Source organism: Corvus cornix, chromosome 2 (genome assembly GCF_000738735.6).
Source record: "Corvus cornix cornix isolate S_Up_H32 chromosome 2, ASM73873v5, whole genome shotgun sequence".
In the NCBI taxonomy this organism is placed as follows: domain Eukaryota; kingdom Metazoa; phylum Chordata; class Aves; order Passeriformes; family Corvidae; genus Corvus; species Corvus cornix.
In genome coordinates, this window is record NC_046333.1 from 78251291 (window position 1) to 78273267 (window position 21977).

Genomic DNA, 21977 nt, shown 5'->3' on the forward strand with positions numbered 1-21977 from the left:
TGCTCGTGAGAACCTGCTGTCCAGTGTGTTGACTCATAGCTTCCAGCATACCTTTTGGGTGGCAGGGTGAGGGGGGAAGCTGGGAGAGGTATAGCAGGGATGTGTAAATCTACTGGACCAGTTACCTTGTAGGAGAAGATGATGCTTTTGTCAGACTGAAAGTTGCTCTGTGATCTGTGTGTTTTCTGTCTGTTGCCTGATAGAGGTGTCTCTCTACAACTACCCATGAGGAGGTGGTAGCTGGGCAGGGTTGGTCCCTCCTCACAAGTAACAAATGATGGGACAAGAGGACACAGCCTCACGTTGCACCTGGAAGGTCTAGATTGGAAATTAGCAAAAACTTCTTCACCAAGAGTGTTGTCAAGTTTTGGATCAGGATGCCAAGGGAGGTGATGGAATCACCATCCCTGGAGGTATTTAAAATATGTGTAGACTTGACACTTAGGGATGTGCTTGAGTGATCAATGATCTCAGAGGTCTTTCCCAAGCTAAATGATTCTGTAATTTTATGTTAGTCTGTGGGTAGTCTGAGGTATTGGATAATGTATATTGGAATACAACTACTTCTTGAAGACAAGATGTCTAGAGTGGAAAGAGAAGCTTGCTCTTGGCTATATTCTTGCTAGCTCTTGCCAGCAGCTTGATCCCGTGCCTGTTGGTACATGCTGGGCTCACCAGAAAGATACTTCTGCTTCATAAGCAAATGTGTCACACCCCCTACATCTCTGCTTTCGTTTCGTTACTTTCACCAGCCTTAAAGACTGCTGAATTTCAGTTTTGAGTATCATAGAGTCATAGAATTTTCTGGGATGGAATGGACCTTAAAAATCATTTAATTCCCACCATCCTCTGCATGTGCCATTCCCTTCCCCAGGCAGGGACACCTTTCAGTAGACCAGGTTGCTTGGAGTCCCATCCAACCCATCCTTGAACACCTCCAGGCAGGGGGCATCCACAGGTTCTCTGGACAACCTCACAGTAAAGAATTCCTTCCTTACATTTAATGTAAACATGCCCTCTCAGTTTAAAGCCATTCCTCCTTGTGCTTACACTACATGCTCTTTTAAAAAGTCTTTTTCCATCTTTCTTGTAGGCCCCTTTTGGGTACTGGAAGACCATAAAAAGGTCTTCCTGGAGCCTTCTCTTCTCCAGCCTAAACAACCCCAACTCTCTGTCTTCATAGGAGAGTTGCTCCATACTCCCGAGTCATCTTCATGGCTGTTCTTTGTCTCATATATCTCTGTCTCAAAGCAGCTGTGTTCTTGCCAGCCCTTCCTCTGGTCTTGCATCAGTTTTTCTAATCTGGGGAAGCACAGCTTTCCACAGCTGGCACTTGCAGACTGTTCCAGGCTGGGCAAAATGGGACTGTCAGTCACAGCTGGCAGGTGTTTGTGTGAAGGGAGTGGGATCTCCTCCCTGCTTGAGTTTAGTGTCTTGACCCAAGTAGGTCACATCCGTTAGTAAAGGGTGTGATCTTATTTCAGACCTGATCCTGGAGAAATGGGGGGAGAAAATTCTTCCTCTCTGTTGCAGCAATCCTTCACTGCTTGCTTGAGCTAATCCCCTTGGCTAATGGGAAGAGCTTAGCTGCAAAGGGTTCCCACCTTGATGTATGAATGGTGCATCTCTAGGAGATTACAGTGTATAGTCAAAATCATTTGGCTAAGGAGGTCCTTTGCCTGCTGACAGGCATGTAGCTGTTCAGCCCTGGGTTTTTTATGCTTTTGCGTGCTGGACGTAGTAAACTAGAAGAGAGTCTGGACCCAGATGCATTTCCTTACTCCTGGTTATCTCTGAGATAAATGCCTATTTTGTCAGGGGGTAATGCTTTAAATCACTTCTGTTTGGTTAAGCTCTTCTAATTGCTTTGTGGTTTAGTTTTGGATTAAATCTTCTGCAACCTGCTGCACAGGAAAACACGCATGTGAGCAAACAAAATTACAGAAGCAACTTCTCTGTGTTTCTGCTTCTCCTGCTCCTGACACAAGCACTAGGTTGAGGTAGTCATTTTTCCTTTAGACAATTACCAGCTTTTGTAAACATGCATTGAAGAAAGAAAGAAAAAAAACCATTCAAATACAGAGTCATACAGTAGATGTCTGTCCCTGTCATGGAAACAAGGATGCAGAATGGGAATGCGTCAGATCTCTAGGTGTGCCTGCAAATGAGGAAACGTGCCGCACCTTTCTGTTGAAAGGTGGGGTGTACAGTTTAAGCTGCTTTGGAAAGGTGCTGCAAGCCATGAGGAAAGGTGTGTCACTGCACATCCAAGGAACCTGTGAGCTGCTTTGTATGACCTGCCTTGGGGGTTTGTCTATGGATGAGACAGAACAATAGGCAATTACAGGGTTCTGTCCAGCGTGTGATGTGCAAGTGTCTATGACAGGAGGAAAGAAGGTTTGCTCATATAAAATACATGCTCTGTTTCTGTGTTTCCTACTAAAGGTGTTCCCTTCTGACAGTTCAGTAGTGAATGAGCTTCAAAGGAGTAAATTTTTTTAAAATTACTATGTAGGAAAAATGCCAGTAAAAGCAATAATGACTTGCCATAGTGACTCTGCTGACTTGCCCTGTAGATGTTTCATTTTATAGTTGCACAAGTGCAGAAGAGTCTAAACAGATACCCTAATAAGGGTAGTATTACTGCAAGGAAATGTATCTGGTCAGGGAGAAGTGGAGTAAGCAAAAAAGCAGGAGATTGCTTTCCAGAGGGTTGTGACCTTGAGCGGCTGACTATAATGAATGCAGTGTTCCAGGCTGCCTTTTTACCTTGCAACTGCTGCATACCATTGGTATTCATCAGCAGTGACCAGGCTCTGCAGTGAGAAGCCTTGCAAAGCATCATCTTGTTTCTGAGAGAAGTTTAAAGTTGATAAAATGCGGAAGTGTTCAAAGTGCATGCAGGAAATGCTGCCTTTTATCTGAACTTCATGAATTTCTAACTTTACCCACTATATGAACTTTATTGCTAAATTTTCCTTCAATATGGATCCCAAACTCTCTTTTGTACTAAGTTGCACCTTCTGCTTGTATTACAGTGGTGTGAAATGCCACCTGTGCAGCCTGCTTTGGTATCACATTGCCTCTGGGAAAGTGGAGATTAGCCCTGATTGACAGTCTTCTACTCATACTGTGCAACAGCTGAGAAAGAGACTGGGCTGGGATTAAATTTCTCTTCCACTACTGCCACCTAATTTTCCTTGTCCTGTGTGTTGGTGAAGTGAATTAGGTGTTTTTTAACTGCCTGTTGCAATTTATTTTTGTTTAAAAACATATGATCATCGGTTTGAGAAGTAACTCATAAGAAGCTATTTCATATTTACTGACACCTTTGTGCTTGTTTTAGGGTCGGTAGGGTAGATCCTATTTATAAACTACTTAGAAATAATGAATTTTGAAATAAATAGCAAGTTATTTAAGGTTATAGGCTTGTGTCCTTTGCAATTTGACACATTCTCTTCATATTTCAAGAGAAAATTGAAATACATTGAAAGACAACAGTAATCAAATCTTACGTGTTTTACATCTCTGTTCATGGCTGGGTTCTAAAATTTGTTGGGAGTCTTTTTTGGGTTCCTGACCTGGGAAGGAAGGGAAGGAGGTAATCACTGGAGAAGGAGGAGATGGGAAGAGATAGCAGTTCTCCTGTCTGCTCCAGGCCCAACAGAAGTGTCCACCAAAGTCTCAGGGAGTGTTTCCTCCCAGGCATCCCAAAATGCTGATCAGGATAGGCAGGAGAAAACAAAAGATGATTTAGGTAAGTGGAAGAAAGGACACTCTTCAGGACTGTAGGTAGGTGCAATAATTTCAGAGAGTCCTCTTAGCATCTTTTTTCCAGATGCTGGAAGTGTGAATTAATTCTAAAATAAATGGAAAGTGGAATAAACTTTCTTTTTCATATGTGTGTGGACTTGTGTGTCTCCTCACAGGTGTGCTGGGGACTCTAAGTGAGGGTCACCCTTCAACTCGTTTCCCACCACTCCCTCTCTTCTAAAAATAGAGAAAATCTATTTAAACAGTGTTTCCCAGATTACTCTTTTACTGAGGTACCTAGTTCTGTTCTGTTGACTAAAGCTTCCATAACCCTCCAGCAAACAATCTTGCCCTTTTCTGTGTAGAAGTACAATACCCATTAGTTAGTGTGTTGTGAACGCTTTCATAAACTGCTGGGATTTCATTAAAACTCTGTTGCCTGCTTGCTTTTGGTTTTTAAGATGTGCATTTCATTGCTACATGCAAGGCAGTGAGCTCCAGAAAGTCAGAGGGCAAAAGGCATCAGATATTACGCACCATAAAAAGTGCACACGTCCTTCTGAGTTACAAAACCTTTCCCACAGTGAGGCTGGTCACACATGTTCTGTGTGAGGAACCAGGCTGAGCCCAGGCAGTGCTCAGCACGCACGGCAATGCACCTCTGCATCCCCCGTGCTCCCCGGGAGCGTGCGCTGCGCTCGCCAGCCTTTCTGCCTCGGGTGCATGGGAATAAGCCAGTGCTCTGCCCTCTAATGATAAAGTGTGCCATTATGTTTTGCTTAATTGGTTGTGTTTTCATCAGGTGATCTCCAGGCAGGCAATTTGGAGCTCCTCAGTGATTATTGTGGTTTGCAGTGTACAAATTAGTGTGGGAAGTTGCTAACATTAGCCTTCCAGCTTAGGACTTTGGTGGCAGTGTTGGCTCTTCCAGTGTTCATCTGAAGCATGAAAGGCAAGGAGGGAGAGCACAGAGGATGCTGTGTTGCCTGCCATTCACTTGGACATCCATGCCCTGGCAAAGGTGTCATCCTGTTTTCCAAACCTGCTTCTAGAAGTCAGGCAGCACAGTGGGCTTCAGATGTAGAGGAGTGTGATTCCCCTCCTGCTTACCTGCTGGATTTTTAGTTTTTAAATTTATTTAATTTTTAAGGATGATTAGGTCCTGAGAATGTGGTCCTGGTTCCCCACCACCTCAAGTTGTTTTGTAACCCATGTTGGACCCGTTCTGTATGATGCTGCAAGCCTGATAATGTCTACCCAAGGCTTGATAATGTCTGCCCAAGCTTCCCAAATGAGCCTCAGTGCTGCTGCTACCCACTTGCTGCAGGCCAGAAACCCACATTTTCCTGGCTAGGTGTAGACATGACGTGTTTAATCTTCAGCAAGCTTCCCTGGGCTGCTGATCGTGCCTTTGAGCTGTGGGGCGCTGCCTTGTGCCTGCCCTGAGGGACCACACGTGTGTGGGGCAGGCTGCTGCGCTGCCCAAGTGTCTCACCTGTTGGAGCTGTTGTTGTGAAGAGGTGCTTGTCCTGAATCCTGCCCCTGGTTTGTAGCAGGGTGTATAAACAGGATGGAGCAGGAAGCTGCTCGGTGAGTCGCTGTGGCTCGTGGGAATGGAGGACCTGAGCTCCGACTGCCAAGGTCTGAGCAGCCCAAACCTCTCAACTGCCTGCGGTCAAAGTGTAGCTGGGATTTGTTCCTCAGCAAGAGGTCAGAGCGGCCACATGGGCTTCAGAAAGGCAAGGCTGAAATGCTTGTTGAAAAGGCTACTGTACAGGTCCAACAGCACATCCTAATTTACCAACTGTGTTTTTCATCTGTTTCTCCCGGTTTCTGTACTCTATTGGGTATTAACCATAGTAAGTCCTTGTTCTACAGATGTTTGCCTATATTCAGGGTCCTATTGACATCTGAAGGACATCACAGGTAGGCAAAGTTAGCAAAGGGTTCTGGTTTTTGTAGGGCAAACTCCATATAGATTGCCAAAATTTGATTTGAAAAAAACAAAAAAAACAACCAACCAACAACAAAAAAACAGAATAAACCCAACAAAAAACCCTTCCAAACAAAAAAAAAAAAACCAACAAACCCCAAAACCCCACACAAACTGAAGCATGAACTACCAATGTAAAGAAATAATTCAGTGTAAATACATACTTTTAATACTTGTGTCCCTGTGGCAAGAGAGAGATATGTAGTGATCATATTGTGAAAGCAAAGCTGCCAAGTGAGATGAAGCATACTGAGTCATCAACTGTAAATTCAATGTAGGGGATCAATACAACTTTGCAAAAAAACTTACGACCTGACATTTAAGATTCTCCCGTTTTCAATAATCAGTGTTTCTATTAATAAAAGAATGAAAGAACTGTGGTCCATTATTCTCTTTCCTTACTCCTTTTCACACTTACTTTCTTAGTCTTGGAATAAAGTTTTGCTAAGTCTTATCACACCAAAGTGTGAACTGTGTCTCTCCAAAATTCCTGAGTTTTAATTTCAAGCAAATATGGAGCTTGGAAGAAGAGAGGAGGGAAAATACCCCAACCCACTTACAAAGAATGTGGTCTGGGTGGGTCAGTTTGCTTTTGTCTTCTGGCTCAGATCTTACAGCTGTTTTTTGCAACAGTTGAGTCTGGAAATACTTTCCTTGCTTGCCCATCCCTACTTCAACCCACAAAAATTATTCATTTGTAAACTGATATTTTTGAGTTACAGGGAGACATAAACAAACTACAAAAAATCCCTCTAATGTTTTCAGACCTGTAAAAGGATCATGAAAACTGACAATATGGAATATAAAACTAAAGTGGAACCTTTTGTGCTTCTATGACAGTAAATTGAAAAGTGAAAGCTGTGGTACTATTCTTGGGAATAATTTTTAAGTATGCTTGTTACTTTACACAGTCTGCTGTTTAATATGGATTAGTTTTTTCACACCAGAATCCCACTTGAGTAAAGGTATACTTTCCTGGAATTGGCTGCTGCTTTGGCATGAGAAAGGAAAAAAAGAAAAAGGGAACGCTGAGCTTCCTAGAAGCCAGGAATAGTCCTTGCCTTGCTAAATGCAATTCCTCCTGCTTGCTTTTAGGTGCAACACTGGTGTTGTATCAGTGATGCTTCTTGATGCAAGAAGCCTTTGGTAAATACTACCAGAATAAAATGAGATAGTTGACAAAGAGTGTTCAAAGGTAGAAAATGTATATTGATCAGAAATTTCATCTGCTTTGCAAATTCAAATCAGGCTGAATCACAATACTGCCCTCCTAGACAAGGGCATGTCCAGGCTTGTGTAGCACAACTAGCATCTGTGCAAGAGCTAGTACTACTATATAGTTGTTTCGTACTGCATCTTCTTCTAAATTCCATATCCAGGTACGTAGAGAACAGTGTTAGGAACTGAACAGTGCTTGACCAATGAACCTAATGAAAATCCTAATGTCTCATGAAGGTAAATGGTAAATGCTTCTCTTCAGAACAAATGTGCCAAAACGAATGTTTTTTCTTTTTCCACTTAATCAGCTTTGAAGTACTCAGGATGTTCCTCCTAAATAAAATGTTTTGAAATCAGGCTGAACATGTATGTTTGGAAGCAGAAGCTTGTATTTTGCAAACAAGACTCTACTTGGGCTTTACAGACAGTTAATGAGAAACATATCTCAAGTTCAGTCTCAAACTAAACTTTGTTTCAGAATGGTTGGTCTCTCCCATGCCCCGTGACTGGTGCTCGTGAGTCGCCTTGCCTGGCCTTTGCTCTGTGTCCAGACAGGAGGGGTGAGAGGAAGGTGGAAAAAATTGCTTGGGTGTTTTACAAAACTTGTGCAAAGTGGTTTTGAGATGGTTAGCAACCTGTGGCAGAGAACAATGTGGTACCTGGGAGTTTTTAAGGGCAAAGTTTCTGAGGAAGAGTGAAGCTGCGTGGCTGAGCCCCAACAAGGAGGGTAGTGAAGAAATTTCTACCATTGCTTTGCCTCATCACTCTTTGAAACCCCAGTCCCAAGAGGGCAGCTTAAGCAGGGAAGAAGAGAATGATAGCATGACTTCTCACACATGTGGACTTAAAAATCCTTCTTCCCCTTGATGTGAGTTTATAAGCATGTCATGTAGCATAAGAAAAACATTGCCAAGCTGGCAGCTTTTGGACTGGGGACTGCCAGGCACAACCAGTCATGGTGGATGAGCTACAGGCTTTTTGGCAGACTCTTCTCCTTTTCCCTGAGTCACTGGTAGAGCTGCACAGCAGTGTAAGAGCTGACTAGATGATGTGGCAAAGAGTATGTAAGCAGAAGCTAGTGATGATTGAAATTGGCTTGTTTGGGCAGTCGTGCTGGGACAACTACTCCTGCATTGCTGTAGGCTTTGGTGAGCGGTTCTTAGTGGAGAGTCTCTCTTCCCCTGCTGCTTTCTTGCACACTGCCCTTCCTCAGTGCTGTGCTCCTTAAAATACCTGTTGGAATTCTTGTGTTTGGCTTTGTTGTTGGGGTTTTTTTGTTGCTGTTGTTTTGTTCATGTGTTTTTGCATTTGTGGTCATGACTGCAATTAATTAAAAAATGAGTCTGAAAAAAATGTTTCTGAAAAAAATATGAGTGCTTGACAAAACCATGCTGTCAACAAAGATGGAACTGCAACTCCTATTGAAATCTGTGGAGGCAGAGTTAGAGCTGGTTTGATTCTCAGGATAAATTTTAAGGGGTTTTTGAATGTATGATATATTCCTCTTCAAGAATTCAAATAAGGAGAGAGAATGATGTGCTACTTTTAAGATGAACATGAATATGCCAGGATGTCTGTCATTTGCCTGCCCACTGCTACCCCCTGCCCTGATGCAGACCCTGAGGGAAAGATGTACAGTTGCCCCAAGCTCTTTTCGCCATGTACTCCCTATATCTCACTGATGTCATCAGTAGCTGTCTCCTCTTACTTCTCCTCACCTACATGTTGTCTTTTTGAATTACTTATCTTCCTTACTGAATTTTAACAGATTAAAACCTGCCTCCTCCTTCCAAGCTAAAGTGGAGCAAGGAGAGTGGTGGAGGCAGTGCTTTAAGCCAAGAAAGTCTGTGATACCCGATGACGATGATGATGATGTAAAGTGGGACCTGAAACTGTAGATCCAGTAGATAGAGAAAAGTTGCTGTATGTGTTTCCCTGCTTCCTCATTTTTGCAGTTCTATTCATGGTCAGTTGCCAAGTAATACTTAGAGCAATGATTTTTAATTTCAGAATTAATCAGAAATGCCATTGTCTCGACTGCACAGAAAGTGTTATTTATTCACCTACGTTTGCAGGCATGAGAAGAAGCTGTTGTCTGCTAGCAGCCTAACTTGACCACAACCAATAATGGCAATAGGCTTTCCAAAGTCCTGCACTGTCATGTTTTTGCAGCCATGATGCCAGGGTATGGGTTAGGCAATCTTGAAAGTGAAAAAAGGTATTTTGCTAAACTTGTCAAAACAGGTTTGCTGAATCTCTCATGAAAGTCCTAACTCAGACTGTAGCAATACTAGTAACTCTTCCAAAAAGACTTGATGGTATCTTCTTGTTGGGTTTGCTTTTGAGCGCATGATAAAGTTGCTGCTTCCTAGCTTTGCAGAAATCTGTTGGCCTCAAGAACTGGAAACCACATCTTCAGAGCTCTAGCAGAGAAGTGCAGTTGCTTTTTGATGGAATTGCCTTTTGGCTTTTGAGTGAGGTCTATTAGTGATGGGTGTCTTCACACTCAACAGCAACAGCAGATGAACATGCTTGTCCACCTGCGTATATTGAGGGTAGTGTCTGTGTGCTGTTTGTGTTGGGCATAACTGGAAGATAAAAATTTTTGTGCTGTTGTTTATGTTTTGTGGGTTTTTTTGGTTTTTTTTTTTTTAATTTATATAAAAAATACTATCTTATATGAAGCAGTGGTCTTATAAGAAGTGCTAGTGCCTTCAAAGGGCTGAGGAAGGTACAAATTTATTCTGGTTCCCTTTCAAGTCAGTAATAATATATATTTTAATCCAGTTTCTTGTTTTTAAAGTAGTATACCGTCACTAGCTCTGTGCTATCTCCAGTTACTGAAACAGAAGGAGATGGAGCCTGTTCAAGGTTAATCAGCAGCTGTTGCACAGACTGCAGGAGCAGGAGAGCTGGTGCTTTGATCTGATGTGGGGGATTGACAGATAACAGAAACATCTCATTTTCAAGGATATTTTGTTCTGTAGGAAACGAACCCCCCCAGAACTGGCCTTATATCCCATGGAAACATCTTCATGGCTTTGTTCTGCTTTAAAACAGGAAAGCAAAACAGTATTGTTCAAGAGGCAGAACTAAATTTGTTGAGAGGAAGGTGTTAGTATTTTACCCCTGAGTGTTTTCGGAGGAAATTGTGAATACTAGTGTAAGGGTTTGAAAAGTAATTTTACCCCATTAAGATGGATTAAGTATATGCCTTGATATATGTAGATAATCAGTTCATGAAGTTGAGTTTAAGGAACTGAAATTTAGATTGCATTTTCAAATAAACTTACAAAGTTGTGCTTTCTCTCACTATGTACAGGGTTCAACTAGTCCTTCACTGTAACTCTGTCCATCCCTTCCCACCCTATCATCCCTGAATAAACACTGCTGATTCTGACTGTTGGCAGGGAGGGGTAGCCTGGCTGTTGAGAAGTGGAGCCTGTTGGTGGCACTGCCTTGGAGCAATTTCTGGAGTGTCCATTTATTTCCCTTTTGTATGTCATGTGGCAGTAGCAACCACAGACCTTTATAGTAGTTCCCATACTCAGCCACCACTGATGACCAGCTCTTCTGGAAGCCTTTTGTTGATGGAAAGCAGCACCAGGGAAGCCAGGCAGTGCAAAGGAGGGCATCTAGACCTACATTCTGAATTAAAGAGCAATACATCAGACAAATGGCCATTACTGCTTGTTTCCCTGGACTTAGATACGGAAGAACAGGTCTGGTTTTCTGCTCAAGAGGCTGAATGGTTCATATAGGAACTGAAGTCAATGAGGGATATTCAGCTTCCAGTGAACTTTCCACTGAGTAGTCTGGCCAGGCACTTAATATGTTAAGGTTTTTGGGTACCTAAATTTAAGAGTTTTCAGTAGCCAAGGCCAACAGGGAAGGGTGAGTTTTCAGAACAATAACTGACTATTAATATGAAACTAGCAAAGTTGTGGTCTTTTTCTTGATGACTTCTTTCTTTTTGTGGCCCCTCCTTAATAATCATTGGTTTGTGACTTAGGAAAGAGAAGGAATGAAGATGAATGTGGTTTTGGTTATCTTTTGCATTAAAAATCTATGTCCTGCTTGACCTAGTTAATAACATATCTTCCTGTCTCTCAGACTTTGTATTTGGAGCCAAGCTGCTGAGGTGCATAAACAAAAGGTTCTCTAAATACATATTGACTATTGTTCCTTTTTGCTTTGCCAAGCCTTAATAGTGATGTGCTTTTTGAATGCAGATGCAGCATAACCTACATTCATTGCTCTTAATGTAAAGCAGTTTTAACTGTTTTGAATCAACTGCATTGATGTGTCGACTGGATTTCACATTATAAGGTGTGAATGAATAGCATTTGCACTGAGATGAGAACACGGTTGTTACGCAGTATCTGCTTTTTCGTAGATATGACATATATATGACATATATGTATATGAAATGTAATTAATGTGCAGTTATTTTATTCAGCATACAAAATCTAACTTGTTAATTAGTTTTGTAAAGAATACGACACCATTTTACTTGAGGTAAAGTTCTTCATTAATTTTGTGATTTTCAGCATACGTATCCAATAGAAAGTAAAAAATAATGGATTTTTGTCATCTCCAAGAACAGAATACTGAGGAAGACAGGAAGTAGTGTTTGCATTTTCAGCAGCAAAATCTGTGAGGTAGGAGGACCCAGGACTTCTCCAGGTGGTCTTGCAGCTGTGAGATCTGCAAAGCTATTTCCTTTCAGTTTTGCAGTCAGGAGAAATTTATTTGCTACGGGAATGATGGCATATGGCTGTTCTTCTACAAACACTATTCCAAGTATTTTTACAGCCTTACTTCATGGAAATAAAAAAACACTGGGCTGTAGTTAGTGCTCCATGGCTTTGTTTGCCCTCTTACCACAGAAGGCTGGCTTGTCCAGGAGCTCGGGAGTAACCCAAGACACCCGGCTTCGTGAGAAAGAGGCTGAGGTCAATGTAGCCACCATGTGCATTGAGAGGAGTCCTTCCTCAGGTGGATCCTGTATGCCAAGTCTTGTCCATAAATTAAGCACTGGTGAAGATTTTGTCATTGGTGCATGGCTAATGCACTGCAGAGGGATGGCAGCTGGATCAGTGGCTGGAGCTCACACAGTTGGCAAGGTATCTCTTGCCAAGAGCTTTGTGTTTTGCCCCCACCCAGAGGGAAAGGCCCATGGACAGACACTTCATTGTAGAGCTACCTTGCCAGGGAACATGTTGTATTTGCATTCCAGATGCCTCTGGCTTTGTGAACTGCATTGTTCCAGCCTCCTTTGAATAGGAGCTATTGACCCCTAACAATGTACATTTGTTTAAATCAACCCCTTTCCCTGCTTTAAAACTATTATAGCACTAGTCCAATCAAGTGAAGGCTTCTGTGCAGGCCCCTTCTTTTCCCCTTCATAGCCAGAAAAAAAATTTGCAGCGTTAATTATTTAATTCCAAGATGGAAAACATTCTCCTCCTCCTCAGAGGCTATTTTCAATGCTGAGGTTTTGGCAAATTTTGTTGTGGCTTAATGTTTATAAGCTTTTCATTGCTCTTGAAAGCATAAACTTCACATTACTCGAGCTTCTGAGATGCTGGCAAATAATAAACCAGTTGAATAACAGGGGTTTGGTTGTCCTGAAGCACTTGAAGTATTTGACTGCGTTTTGACAGATAGGTTTTTTTTGCTGTTTATGTCTGCATTTAGGTGGATTGAGCTCCTGTAGAAGGAGACAGGTGGTGGAGACTGACCAGTACAGACCCTTAGTGCCCAGCAGCAGTCTGGCAAAAGTATTTCTCTGTGTGGGGGAAGGCTGGCACCAAATTCCCTTTGCTGCTTCGAGTGATGGTAGTACATGCATCCACCCCTCAAGCCATCAGGTCTCCAGAGCTTGATGGTGACAGTAACCACCATGATTAAATCCCTTGCAATTTGTGAACCGAACTATGACTCTTTGCTGTGCCTTGCTTCTGTGGGATTATTAGGTTGAGGCAGAAAAGACCAGTGAAGTAAAAATTTTCTGGGAGCTGGACAACCTTGTAGTTGTGAAAAGATGCAGTGGGAAAAAATAAAGATGAATGCTCTTGCCTTGTCCTCAGTGTCCAGGTGAGCTCTTCCCATTTAGAGAAACCAAACAGCAAGAGTTTTTAAATTCTCCATGAGTACTATTTTGTCTCAGTGCTGCTATTGTCCCATCACAGAAAGAAGAATAATGTTTATTCAACATTATCTAAAGCATATGTAACTTGTAATGTGGCTGAAGTCCATGGTAAGCTCACGGGCCACTCACCTTAAATATGCAACAGAATAAAAATCTGTATTTGTCTTGATTATTAATCAGGACTGCACCCCCTCCATCTTAAAAAGACTCTGTGTCTGGTTTCTCTGTGTGAAAATTCAGGCAAGGACAGCCTTTGGATGCTAGCATTCAAAATTATTTTAATTGGGTTTTTTTTCTGTGATTGCACTCCCAAACCTTATGATTGTCAGAGTATATCCCAGCACTTTCCTACCAGCTCTTTACTTTTTCTTTAGGAGGATATTTGACTGTTCCGGTGGTGAAAAAAAATCTCTGTTTGCTGAATGCCACTAAAGTACTGTTGTTCTGATATGGAGCCAGATGTCTGAAGAGAGCAGGAGTATAATTTGGGTTGGAAATTAGGCCGTGGGTCGCTGCTGCTCAGTGTTTTCATGCCAGCTAAAGTCTTCTCCTATGCAGGAGCAACTCGGATGGCTCTCACTCAGGATGGCTTTTCCTGCAGCTGCAGCTTCAGCTGTGGTCTTCCTCCCTTGTTTTCAGTGCTGGATACTTCTGTTTTCTTACTGCTGCATCTACCAGGCAGGTGGTAGATGCATCATAAAGCTCTACCTGCTCTACTAGACTGACTTAGGTGTCTGACTGATAGTGTCTCCAATGCCTTCATAGCTGATATCAGTTCTTTATAACCTTGCTTGCTGCTGGTTGTTTTTTTTATTTTAATCCTCTGCATTGTTGTGCAGCCAAGCGAGGAGAACCATATAAAGGGCAAAGTAGTTTAGAAAAAAGGTGAAAGATAGAAGTGCTGGGAGTGTCTGACTGAGGTTGAAAATAAACAGGTAGGGAGCCAGCTGGCTTTGGGGCGGATCTTTTAAACTGTGTGTAAATTCAAACACCGCTCTGTAATTTTACTTGTGCTAACATGAGGCACATGACTCTGAGAATCAGAGCATTGGCTCCAGCTGCTCTTGCCAGCATTTAGGAATTTGTTAAAAAAAAAAGGCTCTTCTGTGTAGTTCTCCTGTGTTTACTGATCGAGTAGACACTAACAAATACTTGCTAAGAGATTATTTTATTTTTTTTCATTTGCTTATTTGGATTTCGCTTTCACTTTCTCTCCTATTACTTGTAAGTATTTCCAGAGAAAAATAGTGAGTGAAATTCTTCTTTCAGTTTTTCTGTTATGCCATCTATAACTCTGTTTTTCTTATTGCAGGGGTCTCGGGTCTGGCTGCGAGAAAATAATCAGCATTATCCCAGCACTGTTCATTCCTGTGCAGAAGGAGTTGTCGTATTCAGGACAGACTATGGTCAGGTATGGGCATTGCTCCTCTATGTTTTGTCTTTTGCACAACTCTGTAAAAAATAAGTTTTCACAGAATCACAGAATGGATCAGGTTGGAAGGGACCACATGGGTCATCTGGTCCAACCTCCCTGCTCAAGTAAGGTCATCCTAGAACACGTGGCACAGGATTGTGTCCAGATGGTTCTTGAATATCTCCAGTGAGGGAGACTCCACAACCTCTCTGGGCAATCTGGTCCAGTGCATGGTGACCCTCTCAGTAAAGAAGTTCTTGCTTGTGTTTAGGTGGAACTTCCTGTGCATCAATTTCTGCTGGTAGCCTCTTTTCCTGTTGCTTGGCACCACCAAGCAGAGGCTGGCTCCATCCTCTTGACATCCTCCCTTCAGATATTTATACAGATTAATGAGGTCATCTCATAGTTGCATCTTCTTGAGGCTGAATAGGCCCAGCTTCCTCAGCCTTTCTTAAGGCTCAGAATAAGAGATTCTCCAGACTCTTGACCAACTTCTGCTGGACCTGCTCCAGAAGCTCCATGTCTCTCTTGTACTGTGGACTCCAGAACTGCGCACAATATTTCAGATGTGGCCTCAGCAGGGCTGAGCAGAGGGGCAGGATCACCTCCCTTGACCTGCTGGCAGTGCTCTTCTTTATGTATCCCAGGATACCATTGGCCTTCTTGGCTCACTGTTGGCTCATAGACAACTTGTTGTCCACCAGGATCCCCAGGTCTTTCTGTGCAGGACCCTGCACGTGCCTTTGTTGAATTTCAGTAGGTTCTTCTCTGCCCAGCTCTCCAAGCTGTCCAGGTCCCTCTGAAAGGCTGCACAATCTGAAGTATCCGCCTCTCCTCCCAGCATTGTGTCAGCAGTGAACTTGCTGAGAAGGGACTCTATCCCCTCATCCAAGCCATTGATGAACAAATTAAATAACACTGGGCCCAGTATAGAACCCTGGGGGACACCACAAGTGACAGACCTCCAACCAGACTCTGTACCACTGATCACAACCCTCTGGGATCTGCCACTCAGCCAGTTCTGAATTCATTCCACTCATCCAACTTACACTTCTTGAGTTTGCCTATGAGGATTTCCTTAGAGACCGTGTCAAAAGCCTTGCTGACGTCAAGGTAGAAAATATCCACTGCTCTCCCTTCATCCATCCAGGTAGTTGTTTCTGCACAGAAGGCAATCAGCCCGGTCAAACAAGAGTTACTTTAAGTGAGCCCGTGCTGACTACTCCTGATCACCTTCTTGTCTCCCATGTGGGTAGAGATGGCCTACAGAATGAGACACTCCCTCAGCTTTCCAGGGATTGAGGTGAGGCTGCCTGGCTGGTAGTTTCCTGTGTCTTCGTTCTTGCTCTTTTTGAAGACTGGAGTGATGTTTGCTTTCTTCCAGCCCTCAGGTGCCTCTCCTGATCTCCATGACCTTCCAAACGGGATTGTGAGCAGCCTTGCTGTGGTGTTCACCAGCTCTCTCAGCAGTCCATGGATGCATCCTGTCAGGGCCCATGGACTTGTGGATGTCGAGTTTGCCTAGGTGTTCCCTGACACTCATTTGCCCTGGTCTCCTGAGACCCCTGAGGGCTGGTGTTGTCAGTGAAGATTGATGCAAAGAAGGCGTTCAGCAACTCTGGCTTCTCTGTGTCCTCTGTTACCAGGATCCCCCCTCCATTTAGTAACAGTCCCACATTATCCTTTGTTTTCCTCTTGTTATTGATGTTTTTGAAGAAGCCCTTTTTATTATCTTTTCCAAGCTTGGCCAGATTTAATTCTAGATGGGCCTTGGCCTTTTAGTCTCATTTCTATTTAACCTGATCACCTCACTAAACTCACTCCAAGGGGCCTGATCTTACTTTCATCTGCTGTGCACTTCTTGCTTATCCTTGAGCAATGTCAGTTCCTAATTCATTCACAGAGGTTTCTTGTGTCTTTGGCCTGACTTGTTTCTCACTGGGATGCATTGTTCTTGAGCCTGAAGGAAGTGAGCCTTGATTATTGACTAACTCCCCTGGATCCCACTTCCCTGCAAGGCCTGCTCCCATGGAATCCTTGCAAGAATATCTCTAAAGAGGCCAAAGTTAGCTGATCTGAAGTCCATGGTCATAATCTTGTTCACTGCTCTACTACCTCCTTGTTCAATACTGAACTCTACAATCTCATGATCGCTACAGCCAAGGCTGCGCCCAACCTTCATCTCTAATAAGGCCTTCCTTGTTGGTTACTGTAAGGTCAAGCAGCACGACATTCCTTGTGGGATCCTCCACTGTCTGTGACAGGAAGTTGTCATCAGTGATTTCCAGGAACCTCCTGGCCTGTTTGTGCTTTGCTGTGTAGCTTTCCAGCAGATGTCAGGATGCACAAACCAGGGCCTGTGACTTTGAAGCTGCTTTAGTTGCCTGTAGGAGGCCTCACCCACTTCATCCTCCTGGTCAGGCAGCCTGGAGCAAACACCTACAGAGTGTCACCCTTCCTAGTCTCCCCTTTTATCCTGACCCATGAGCTCTCGACTGGCTCATCATCCACCCTGAGACAGAGCTCGATACATTCCAAGTGTTGCCTCACAGAGAGGGCAACTCCGCCACTGTGCCTTCCTGGGCTGTTTCTCCTGAACAGCATGTAGCCCTTCATGGCAGCATTCTGCTATGGGAACTATCCCACCAGATCTCCATAATCACCATGAGACTGAAGTCTCACTAAGAAGGGTGAGTCCCATCATTGCCAGCCTGCCTGGCACTGCATTGGCCATTCTGTTGTCAAAACCCCCAAAATTATGGCAGTGACAGCACCTGCGGGAGCAATGTATTTTCTCCTTGCGTGGAGGGCATAGTGTGAAACTAAAAGGCTTGTGAATAAAATAGTCATTTTGTATGACCTGAATGTGCAACTTGGTTTTAATAGCTCTTTCTCTTGCCTCTCCAGTCAGTTGCTGTGATTGTGTCTGACAAAGCTGAAGTAATGCTGTTGAGTGTGAGAGCCTTGTTCCACATAGGTCGGTGATTAAGTAGTTTACTGGAGGAAGGTGGCCCCTCCAAGGCTATATTCCCTTACAGTAACAGAAAGTGGGGGCTGGCACATAGCCAAAAAAATAAAAGTATGTTTTTCAGAGACAGGGTACCCTTGCTTTCTTTACATGCCTTTCTCCAGGCAGGAAAGGAACCAGACAGAATTGTAGAGTGGCTTTTGACGGGCAAGATGTAACATAGTCATGATTAAATTGCTGCTGTGCTGGCAGTGAGGGATGAAAATGATGGAGTGACCACATCAGTGAACAAGGGAAGGGCTGTGCATGTCATCCATCTGGACTTCTCTAAAGCATTTGACATGGTCTCCCACAACATCCTTCTCTCTAAATTGGAAAGATATGAATTTGATGGATGAACTGTTTGGTGAGTGAGGAATTGGTTGGGTGGTTGCATCCAGACAGTAGTGTTCAAAAGCTCAATTGGCGATACGGATGCCCTTCGGGGTTCTGGACTGGAACGAGAACTGTTTAGTGCCTTCATCAATGGCGTTAGCAGTGGGATATAGCATGGCCTCAGCAAGTTTGCAGATGACACCAAGCTGAGTGATGCAGCTGACAAGCCTGAAGGATGGGATGCCATCCAGAGGGACCTGGACAAGCTTGAGAAGTAGGCACATGCATATACTTCATGAAGTTCAATGAGGTCAAGTACAAGGTCCATGGGTTGGGGCAACCCCTGGTATCCACACAGACTGAGAACAGCTGAGAGGGATTTCAGGGTGCTGGTGGATGAGAAGCTGGACATGAGCTGGCAATGTGTGGACAGCCCAGGAAACCAACTGTATCTTGGGTTGCATCAAAAGCAGCGTGACCAGTAGGTCAGGGGAGGGAATTCTGCCCCTCTGCTCCACTCTCGTGAGACCTCACCTGGAGTGCTGTATTCAGCTCTGAGACCCCCAGCACAGAAAGGTCATTGACCTGTTGGAGCCATGGAGGAAAGCCATGGAAACGATGAAAGGGATGGAATATATCTCTTATGAGGTCAGGCTGAGAGACTTGAGGTTGTTCAGCCTGGAGAAGAGAAGGCTTCAGGGAGACATTATAGCACCTTGCAGTACCAAAACGGGGCTTACAAGAAAGCTGGGGACAAACCTTTTGCAGGGCCTGTTGCAGTAGAACAAGGGGTAGTGATTTTAAACTAAAAGAGGGTAGATTTAGATGAGATTAAGAAAGAAATTCTTTATTTTGAGGATGGTGAGGCACTGGAACAGATTGCCCAGAGAAGTTGTGGATACCTCATCCCTGAAAATCTTCAAGGTCAGGTTGAATGGGATTTTGAGCAACCTGGTCTAGTGGAAGGTATCCCCCCTTGCGGCAGGGGTGTTTGGCTAGATGACCTTTACAGGTCTCTTCCAATCCAAGGCATTCTATGACTCTATCATCCTTTTCTCTTGCGCCAAGTTGTTGGTGACCCAGGCACACATGGTATGGGGGAAGACACCCACAAAATTAGGCTGAGAAGAACAACTACTACTGGGTACAAAGCCTCCTCTCAGAGAAACAAGAAAGCCACCTATGTGCTGGTGTGTTTTCTGTGGGTTGCATATTAAATTGTGCCTTTAAGGTTCTCAGAATTGGGGCGTTGCATATTTTGACTTTTCTTACTGAAATTTGAGGTCCAGTTAAGTGGAAAGGCTGAGACTGTCTCCTCTGTTGGCTTTTTCAAGAGGTTCCATCAATTAAAGGCTCCATCACATTAAAGCATCACCACTATATTTGAACTGCAGTGTAGAAAGGCTGCTCTGTGTTTTGTTATGCTAACATCCTCCAGGAAATGTCCAGCATTGGGCTTTTCATCTTAAACACAAGCCCTCTCCAGCTCCTAGTAGGAGTGACCCACATGCTTACATGGGAGACTGCCTGTAATTTTCACAGGATTTTGTAACTGGATGGGTAGCCGTAAAGAGTTTTAGAAGTGTTTTGAGCTGCAAAATCCTTACACTTAAGGGAATTCCAGATGCCACTGTAAAAGGGGCAGTTTGCCCTAGAAAAGAATGGCAGAGCTAGTGCTAGCATCCACCAGCAGATAAGTTGCTTGTTAATGGTGTTCTGTGTGTGTATTGTGTGTGATGTTACTGCCTTTCCATGGTGTACATAATGTGAGCTGAAACTTCAGGTGATGTGGAAAAAGTCTCAAGTCTTTACCATGATGTCATCTGATGGATTAAATTTGCTTAGAAAACCCTGGTGTTATAAACATCACTGGGAAAAAAGTTACCTCCTTTGTTTTGGTGTACACGTGTTAAAACCAGGCAGTGCAAAATGGGAAGGACGTAGCGATCAACCTTCAGACCTGTGATGTGGCATTCCGCCTCCTCAGTGGCTCTGAGCTGGCAGCTACACAGCCAAAGGCATAGTAGAAATTCACTGCATTTGATAACTTTAATCATTTTCAGGGCTTATAGTTTCAGGAATGGACTTTGTGTGTAAAAGGACTGTGCCAGCTGACATTGGTCAGATAATATATTTTCTCCCATTGCTTTTCCTGATGTTCTTTTAGACCATCCTGCCCTTGCTGTTTGGTTACCTATAGGCTGCAGAAGGTTGCAAGCAGGTGAAATGGAACTGAGATAATGTTTGACTATTACCTGTGACTGTTTGGCAATCCCCACAATGCTGGATATCACTTTGAAGAACAAGAGAGGGGAAGCAAGGGGTGAGGTTGCAGAAATATGGGGTGATGATGCTTTTTGAAGCATGTTGGTGTATTGATTCCCACATCTTTTTGACAGCTGGAGCTCATGTTTAAGTTTAATGACAAACTGATGAAAGCGTTGGGACCTTATCAAAGCACAGCATTGTTATTCATCTTCTCTGATTCCGTAGCTTCTACTAGACTTCTCAGTTCTCACCTTTCCACTGAGCACTTTGCATGTCTCCTGAAGATGTGATTGGCAGGGAAGTGGGACTGGGAAGGTGTGTTGCTGGAGTTGGTTTCGGATTTTACTTTTATGAGTTTGGACTTCAGGTCTTTGCCAATGTCAGTTTGCAGAATAATTAAAATTTCATAGCACAATACATTACTTCTTAGTTTCTTCTTTCTGTTCTGTTGTGAGTGGCAGAAATTAATTTGCCACAAAAACCTGTAGCAGCATGCAGTTGTATGCTGAAGGGGTGGTTGTAGGGAATCCTACCCAGTGTGAAGGTAGGATTATATAATGATATTTTAACAAGCTGCATGGAAATTTCTTGATTATCACATGGTGACATAATTCCTCCTCGAGCGTTCTTGTATTTATTGCCTGAGTGTTACAGTCAAACAGTTCATTGGCTAATTATCATTACAGACATCTGTGATACTTTCTTCTGCTGTTGTCATCCTCTGTGTGAGATGATTGTAAAACTAGCTGGTTTGGTGGTCTGTGGGGAATATCTGATACATGAGATATGGTTTACTAAAATGAGGAATATCTGGTTGTAAGTTTGGATTTCTCTGAACAAATAGCTATGAAAAATTCTTAGCTCTTTATGAAAAGAAGAAAAATGTGGCACTGTATGGGGGTAGATGAAAGCCTCATTAAATACAAGGAGGGGAAGAGTACTTCAGGTGTGTGTTTCAGCACCCTGGCCCACGATGAAGTAGTGGGAGATGAAAGGTGTGACCTCCGTCTTAGCACATGTTCATGACTCTGGGCTGTAGCTGGCTCTGGAGTAGCTCTTCAAAGCTTCCTGCAGGCTGGCCTTCAAAACAGAGAGTCTGCAGTGACTGGAAAAGCTACCACATGCAGACAATTCATATTGTAAATATGTTTCCCTTTGTAAGCACAAACCTAGTGCTTTCCAGAAGAGAAGATGCTGTACTCATTTGCTAGTTGGTGGGTGGGATGGCTGTGTTGTTTGTTTTTTTGTTCCATTGGTGTGCAAAGAGCGGGTGAAGGGCTCTGTCCCAGATGTTTTGGAAACACCATGTCTATGGCTATACTGTATTAATATAGTATATTCATACTTAGTATGAATATATTAAGTATGTCAATGAAGTCTATGAACACTTAGAATTACAAAGGTAGGTCCTAATCTTTCCTTGTGTGTTTAGATACATATTCATGTATAAGATGACATTACTGTTACTGTAATGTCATTTTTGTTTTCATGTTTGAGGATATTTTTGCTTCATCTCTTTTTAGGTTGAAATGATTTCTTCCTTAAAGGTTTTATTTACAGTAAAGCAGACATTTCCTCAGTGTCTTACTGTATTTTTAATGAAGTTGTGTGAGCTTATAAAGTACTCAAGTGAATGTTTAAATAAAATCCTAAAAGCCCTGCTGTCATTCTATGCTTTGTTTGAAATGACTTACTTGGGTATGTTTAGTAATCAATGGTTCCATTGAGAAAAAACATTTTCCAGTTTCTCTACTTTTTCTTTTTTTTTCTGAATACTGTGAACTTTATTTCAGATCAAAAGAGGACTGCATTGTGCTCTTGACTTGTACAGACA

The 21977-nt window shown here is 43.1% G+C and overlaps 1 protein-coding gene across 1 annotated transcript in view; it reads left to right on the forward strand.

The window, feature by feature from the left end:
- Positions 1-21977, forward strand: part of MYO10 (myosin X) — a 163305-nt gene that overhangs the window by 19162 nt on the left and 122166 nt on the right. Inside the window, exon 2 of the mRNA XM_039549820.1 lies at positions 14431-14529. Within this exon, the coding sequence (XP_039405754.1) occupies positions 14431-14529 (99 nt within the window). The remainder of the gene's footprint in view (positions 1-14430; positions 14530-21977) is intronic.